Here is an 8,116-nt window from a genome sequence, read left to right as displayed (position 1 = left end):
CTGTATAAATAGTTGTTTTATTTTTTATGAAGCCATTAGGTTATGTCATTATTGTTGCTGTTTTAATATTTTGTGTAAATACAGTGCAACAGTTTGGTGTTTACACACCAAATTAGGATATTGAGCGAATCTCCTGCCAGCTCAGCTGTGCATGCCCATGCCAACAATCATTAGATCTCAGCCATGCATCGCTGTGGTCCTCGATCTAATCTGCTCTGGATTACTGGTTAATTTGATAATATCTAAACATATTCTGTTAATGTATCCAGATAAATAATAATAATTTAAAAAACCACATCCTGCATGAAAGCACATTATATTCACATCATGGTTACACATGATGAGATGCATTAAATATTGTAATTTATGGGCTGAAAACCAACCTCTATTAAGTGACCCTTAGTATTATCACTAGGTAGATTTTTCAGATTAAAACAAACAAGAGTATTTTAGCTCACTAACATGTGCAGGAAAAGCAAAGATTGTGTTCTCATGCTGCAGTGTGACCGTAGGTGTATGTGCACAGCATGAAAACTTGGTTTGGCCATGTGCCATGCAGCTGGAAGCCATCATAGCACCAATTACTTTCTGTCTCCTGCTCTCTCTCTTCCTCTCTCTCTCTCTCTCTCTTGGCCGCTCACTTGATCTTTCTCTCTCTCTCTCTTCCTTCTGCCCTTATTTTTTATTTTTTTTACGTCTGTCTGAAATATTTTTCAGGACTGTCTCTTTGTAGACCAAGAGCTCACCTCAAACGTTAACCTCTCAGATTGGCCTTCGCCTGCTCTTTCCCCCGCATGGAAGTCATCATGATCAAACTCACCTCATCCATCCCGCTTCCCAACATTAACTCCAGTTACACCCTCCTCAGTGAGATCTCAGATAGGTTTATCTTTAGGTTTGGATCTGTATAAATTAACCAGCTCCCTCTGTCAGAGGGTAATTTACAGCAGCAGGTTAGAGCTGCACATCGTGTCACGAGTGAAGGGCAGGAAAGGTGTAAACACTGATTACAGACTGTGCACTAAATGAACGTGTCACCACAGTGAGGGATGGAGGAAGTGAGGGGGTTAACAGTGTAAACAAATGATGAACATAATGAGGATGAATTGCTGCTGTGAACAAGAAGCCCTTTGTTTTCAATTATACCTGCTGCTTTCTCCAACTCTCTGAAACTCACACACACACACACAGGACACGGAGGAATCTTGTACATAAACATGAAAAATAAATGGCTGTTGAGTCATTAAAAAGATGGAGAGCAGGATGCGGTAAAGCCATTCGAGGTCAGAGGTATCGGTGTAAACGGCAGCGGAAATCAAATAAGTTTGCAGACGTTTCACGGTACTGGAGAAACGTTTTACCTCTTGAGAGATCTTGTTTGTTGTCAAATGAAACAAATGTTGATATTACACAAGAATCAGGTGAGTAGCTGCAAAATGCAGTTTTGAAAAAAAAAAATCCATTCATGAAATTTATGAAAGGAATCATACCAACCTGGCCGTATGTGGAAAATAATGCCCACTTTTGTCGTCCTTTGAAGCAACAATTACCATGAAGTGTTTGCGATAATTATGGTAGTAAGTTTTTTATTTATTTTTTGAGTCATTCAGAGGTCGAGTATGATGGTGTGCTTTAGATCAGTGTCCAGCTGCATATCCCAAGTTAGATTAAGGCCATGAATTGGTCAGGACGCATTCACCTCCAGCGTTCTCTGGTAAAAAAAAAAAACAGAGTTGATGTTTTTATCAGTTAAAGAAAGTTGTTCAGGATTTTAATCAGCATAGCACTCCCATAATGTCACCCTGTGACTACAACCACCATGTTCGAATTATCTTTTTTCTGAAATGTTGTTAGTCTTCTGAAAGATGCAACACAGCACACTGCTCCACTTTTGTCTTATAGGGCTGCATTGTTTTCCCAACATATAGATATTTTCTCACGCAATCAAAGAAAAACTGAATTTTCTTGAGGGTTTTTTTTTAAATTACAACTGAAGAGAAAGCTCATTAAAAAGGTAACAGTAGTAGAAGGTGTAGCTCCTACAAGTGAAGGTCAAACTCACTACTGCCACCTATCAGGATGGAATGAAAATGTACATTCACAGGTTCAAAACTATGCAGTTGCCTAAAAATATTTTAAATGAATACTGCCATGCTAGCATGGTAAAAAAACAAACAAAAAAAAAACACAAAAACAGCCATTTTTCTATGATTTGCTTTGTACAGGCTATGATTGTTTGCTGTTGAAGTTTGAAACGATAACTAATGTTTAGACATGGCGTATGCAACGTACCAGCTCAATGAAGTTTACCGGAATTTGCTTGTTCTGCAGACAACCCCTGAAGAGAAGGACCACAACATCTTTGCCAGCAATAAAGTATCTTAAACATTTCTCTTTCTCCGACTTTAATAGATTGGTATTTAGACACGTGGCCGACACAGACTGAATGGTTTTGTTCATTTCACCTGCTGCCATTGCCAAGCTACAGCCATGGAAGAAAAAAAAAATCTAAAACAGCACAGAAAGTCAACATCATTGTTCACAACTCCTCTTCCCATTTGACGATTGGCCAGGATGACATGCATCCTGAGAAATCCAGCTCAATGGTACAAATCCCAGATCGAGCACTGAAGGGAGATGAGAGTCAAGCAGAATTGCATAGACAGTCAATGACCAGCCTGACCTTATGCACATGAGTGCGGCGTTACCGTTTTATGCACAAAAAAAGAATCTTCAGGCCTTTACATAACAACATAAACATCAGCGTTTCACTGCCAAACATCCAACCAGGGTGATTTACATTGTAAGCGTTAAATGTAAAAGGGGGATGAGAAACCAAATAATAGACCTGGATTCTATAATCACAAAAGTGAAGAGGTAATGGAGAACTATTTTTTTTTTCAGTATCAATATAGGTTTGCTAAAAACAAACATTCAGAGGTTGTCTTTTTCCTCCCAAATGTGACAGCACAACCATCATAGAAAGAATGTCTCAGTGTGCACAAAGAGGCCACTCATTAAAGGGGGGCAAATTGTAACAAGTAATACTCTCAAGCACACACACAAAGATGGAGATGTGGCCGGGCATCAGGCCAGATGCTCCAAGAGAAGGAAACTCACATTCTTGTGATGAGGAGTCATCAAGTATCAGGTTCCATAGACTGTGGAGGGAGTTGGAGGCCCTCATCACACACACACACACACACACACACACGCACACGCACACACAGGCTGAACACTTCTAGCTTCATGCCACACACTGTTTTTAGTCTGCAAACTTTTTTGGTTTGATGGCATAGATAAGATGCGAGAAGCAACACACAGTGCCTCGCAAAAGTATCTTTCTTTCATTCTTACTTTGTCACGTTACAACCTCAAAGTTCATTTGCATTTAGATGATAAATAACCACAAAGTAGTGCATAATGGTGAAGTGACAAGTAAATGCATGGTTTTCAAATGTTTTTGGACCAATAGGAACAAACAAAATGAATGATGTGTTCAGCCCCCTGAGTCAAAACTTAATAGAAACCATCTCATACGGCAAATATATCTGCAAGTCTTTTGGTGTTACTTCCTGCTTTGTGAAAGAAAGTCGTTTCTTCAGTAAAGGAACCTTTTAAGAAAGACGTAGTTTTCTTGGGTGTTTTTTTGTTGTTGTTGTTGTTGTCATTCAATAACCATGGCTAAATTAGACAAATGTTGGTAGAAATCTACTCCCAGTTGTAGAGAGGAAACATTTTTTGAATGAACCCTGACCTAAAAGCTTAGTCACAAGGTGTGATGATGCCAAACATTTTCCTCGCTGGTTGAACGTCTTTTTCTTTTCAGCCATCTCCTCCACTCATGGTCATATTTTATTTTCACTTTAACTCCTACAGGAGCTTTGCATTTACTGTATTCATTTATTCAGAGACTCAGACGTCCTCTCTGTAAAATAGCTCAAGCTAAGTCAGGTTCATCATAATTCATGACAAAATAGGTGTTTATCCAGAACGTTTGGCAATTTAAATAACTAAGTTTGAGATAAGATGCTGTGCTTAATCTTTTTTTATGAATAACTATCCATCATGTGTATTCAGATACAAGGCAAGATGTTATGTTAGCCATCACTGGATTGGATTCAGAGCAGAACTAAATTTAACGTGGATCCCTGCACAATTTGGTGTGAATTTTAAGACTTGTCAGACAAACTCATAAAGTAAACTGCAAGAATGGCAGTACACTTGAACATAAGTAGGGCTGAAAGTAAAACCTAATTCAACCATTTAAGTGAGAGGAATTAATTATTATAGAAAGAGTACATTTGAAAAGTTAAGAGGTAAAAAAAAAAAAAACGGAGCTTATCCTAACAAGACTGAGATAAGGGCCTAAAGGGTTAAATATCAAGCAAAAGAACAGAGCAAGCACAGCAGGCATAGTTGTCATTATTGCGGTTGCAATTAAACAAAGGAGGAAAAAATACATCAATTGTATCGATGCACTAAGAGTCCCAAAGGCTAGCAGAGGCAGACTCCTGCATGTTCTCCTGCACTCCGGCCATAAACCTTCCCCGTTTTGTTTTTCTGTCCTCCTGCCCAGCAGCTCTATTAACATTGTCCACTGTCCTTTCTCTGTACGTTCATCTAACTTTTTGTCCAAACTGATCAAATTAACATGTCTCTCCAGTGTTGTAATTTCTAATCCCGGTCATTCACAATGAAAACTCTGATTTCTCACAGCTCCACCTTTATTAGAGCTGCTGTCTCAAAGACAAACCAGATATCTTGGAAGGGTCGACTCCACAGCAATCTAGTAAGACGTCCCTGTTCCTCTTTTACATATATTGCCTTGACATTGAGTTTCCTTGCAATGAACTGAAGCAGAGAAATATTATAGACCCAAGGCCGGTTTATTTTTGTAAAACCTTTAATGCGCAATTTAAAGTTCTTTGCAGGAAAATACAAACGAGATGAAGTGCATTAGAATCAAGAAACACATAAGAATAGCAATGTAAGCGTCAATAAAAAAAATAAAAAAATAAAAAACATTGAGATACACAGCTCTGATTCAGATGTAATTTGACTTCTTTCCACTAGATGTCAGTGTCTGTCTACACTTCCAGCCGAATCATTGCTATACACACATAAAAAATGCCTATGGTGACAGAGTCATTTCCAACCATTTTACCACAGACATCTAGAGCTCAGCTTGGTGTTTGTATGCCAGCACAACTTGGACCTGAAGTTAACTGAACTTGGGGTTGAATTTACTGATAAAAAATATATATATATATATAGAAGGATCCAAGCTGGTGACAGCACATTAGCCAGGAACTGGAAAAGTAGGAATGCAAATCTGAAAACTACTTCCCTAAAGTGTTTTCTGTTCAGAACTAAAAAAAAAAAAAAAAAAAAGATTAACAAGAATAGAATCTAGGAGAGATGACAGGTGTAAAGATGTTTCTGATTTGCATAAAATCTCGCAATAACAAAACACCAAAGCAATAAAGTCTTGTGAAGTGTTTTTAGTTGCTACTGTAGGTGATTATTCACTACCCCAGATGCAGAGGAGACTGGTTTTAGCTAAAAGCTCTTATTTACGTCCAAGATGAAGGATAACATAAGTTTTAATTTTCAATGATAAAAGATTTTTATGGGTAATAACAGTTTGAAATAAAAAAAATGCAATAAAACTGTTTTGTGGTAAATGTGTTAAAAACTATAGATTGGAGTTCAAAAGTGCAAGGGAGGGTCATTAAAATGCTTTAGTCTTCACTGCTTTCACAAGGGAGCAAGAGTAAAATAGAAACATAAATCAATAGAGGCAGTTTACATATATTAAGATTTATGACATTCAATTTCCCTCCTGGCAGTTCTGAAGTACTTCCACGAATGAAACATCGCAAGCTCGTACCTGCTCACCTTGGTGTGTCATCATATGAGAAGTCAAATGACTTTTTCGAATAAAACGTCTTCCACAAGTCGTACAGGAAAAAGGCCTCTCACCTGTATGAATTTTTTTGTGCTGAGATAAACATCCTCTATCGGCAAAACTTTTTCCACAAGTCAAACATGAGAAAGGCCTCTCACCTGTATGAGTTCTAATGTGCTGAGATAAACTAGCTTTTGAGCTCAATTTTTTTCCACAAGTCGGACAAGAGAAAGGTTTCTCATCCGAGTGAATTCTCATGTGAACCTTCAGCCTAGCCGCCATTGTAAAGCTTTTTCCGCAAATCAGACACGAGAAGGGTCTCTCACTTGTGTGAATTCTCATGTGATCAATCAAACAACTGGAAGCAAAGACTTTACCACAAACTTTACAAGCTGAAATATTGCAGGTTGTGTGCATTGTCTCCTGCCATTCTGCTTCTGGACCGACAACATTCCCAGTTTCAACGCTGAAATGCTGAAAACTCTTTTCTTCTAGTTCGTCAGCCCTGTTTGACCCAGATTCTTCATTGTTGCTCCTTCCCTGGTTTTGTTTCTCAGGCTCAGGGGAAGTCTGAATGGTGAGTTGGTCCTCGTTTGACTCTGGTTTCCTCTTCTCCGTTTTCTCGCGAATAGTGCCACCTGTGAAGGAATCAGTTGGCCAACGCTGTTCAAGCTGCTCTTTCTCCAGACTGATAAAGAGTTCCTCCTGTTCATCCTTTACCACCGATTTCTGCTCTTCTTCTTTTATTTGTGGTGGTTCGGGTTCTTCTTGGTTTTCTTTCATCTGTTGAGGTTCTGGTTTCCCCAGTTCCTCATGCATACATAAAGGTTGTATCTCATGTAGGTTCAAACTGGAGTTCACCTCTAGGCTGGAGAGCTGATGGTCAGTGAGAACATTATCCTCCTTCCAAACATAAGGCTGTGTGAGATCTGGACAGAAAGAAAAACATTTTGATTAATGCAAGTAGAAAACAAAAATACTTCAGTTTTTTTTTAAATATATATTTCAGGTGCTTTATAAAACACGTAGAAGAAGGTGCTTTGGTCAGACAAGACTAAAGCGTAGCTTTTTGGGAGTTTTCTTACCCGCAATTCATTATGTGGGAAGGAAAACGAGTAACACTTTTGTGAATAAAGAAAACATCAAGTAAGACTTAAATTTATATGTTGTGATGCTCTCCTTCCAGGTCAATTGGTTTAGTTATTTGCAAATGGTAATGTGCAAAGCCGGTAGAGGCGTACTGCTGCAGAGTTCAGTCCCTCTGGTGGTTCATACCTATTCTCTGCAGCTCTGTTCTGGGTTTCCAGCATATTTCCAGCAGTCTGCGCTGACGATCCAGCTCTTCCTCGTACTGGACGATGGTTTTATCAAACTCTGTAAATATTTCCTCAGCAGCAGTGAACAGTCGCTCCCTGATAAAGTCTCTCAGAGGCTGAGATGAAGACATTGTTGCTGCAGAAACACAAATATTCACCACAGAAGATACAATAGAAGAAAGTTAACGCAGCTGCAGAAAGTCTTCTTCCTCGTTCAAGGAGAGGCTATGGAGAAACGCATTTGCTCTTTATCGCCATCTGCTGGAGGGAAGTACAACAGAGGCCAGAATTGATAAAACCCCTAGAAGGAAAAAATATATATACAGAATTTCAGACTACCTGAATCATTTAATTAAGTATCAAATGCTTTCTTGTAGACGTGCTGGATCATTATTACAATGAAAATCAATCGTAGGCAACATTCACAGCAAACCACAAAATGTTAATGCCATCATAATCAAAATATTAATACTTTGCTAAATTTGAAGTGGAGTTAAAAGATGTATGGGCACCAGAAAGAGATGAGTGGAAAAATGTGTAAACTGTCCTTTTTTCCACAAAAGGTCAGGATTCACATACTCTTCTTCCACTAGCAGTTTTCATACATCACATCTAGGTTTCTGTTGCTTCCAACGGAGATTTGATTTGGTTAGAATAAAGACATGCAGGAGTATTTTGAATCAATAATTTTTTCCCATATCTCAATGGTACCGTATTTTCCGCACTATAAGGCGCACCTTCAATGAATAGCCTATTTTTTAAAAACTTTTTTTACCACAATAGACGCTTCAGTTTGCCGCCCCGCCCACGCGGCAAAATACGCGCGTGCTCGTGCTGAGCACTGAGAAAGCACCAGTAGTGGGAAGTAACGMAGTACATGTACTTTGTT

The 8,116-nt window shown here is 38.7% G+C and overlaps 1 protein-coding gene across 1 annotated transcript; it reads right to left on the bottom strand.

Annotated features, from left to right (window-relative positions):
• Positions 1–4,888: 4,888 nt before the first annotated feature.
• LOC103470400 (zinc finger protein 568-like) lies at positions 4,889–7,455 on the bottom strand. Its single transcript, XM_008418820.1, has 2 exons — positions 7,187–7,455; positions 4,889–6,840 (listed from the first exon to the last, which is right to left on the bottom strand). Exons 1-2 carry the CDS (start codon positions 7,356–7,358, stop codon positions 5,834–5,836), a joined length of 1,179 nt encoding a protein of 392 aa, XP_008417042.1. The 5' UTR covers positions 7,359–7,455; the 3' UTR covers positions 4,889–5,833.
• Positions 7,456–8,116: the final 661 nt, after the last annotated feature.

The sequence above is a fragment of the Poecilia reticulata genome, linkage group LG9 (assembly GCF_000633615.1).
Source record: "Poecilia reticulata strain Guanapo linkage group LG9, Guppy_female_1.0+MT, whole genome shotgun sequence".
NCBI classification, from domain to species: Eukaryota; Metazoa; Chordata; class Actinopteri; order Cyprinodontiformes; family Poeciliidae; genus Poecilia; species Poecilia reticulata.
This window is presented reverse-complemented; position numbering and strand designations above follow the sequence as displayed.

What these genes read in the sequence shown, in the direction of transcription:
- LOC103470400 (XM_008418820.1), bottom strand. Translation starts at nt 7,358, where the DNA reads ATGTCTTCATCTCAGCCTCTGAGAGACTTTATCAGGGAGCGACTGTTC. An exon ending in AACAGAGCTGCAGAGAATAG is followed by an intron (nt 6,841 to 7,186) that starts GTATGAACCACC and finishes CTTTCTGTCCAG; the next exon opens with ATCTCACACAGCCTTATGTT.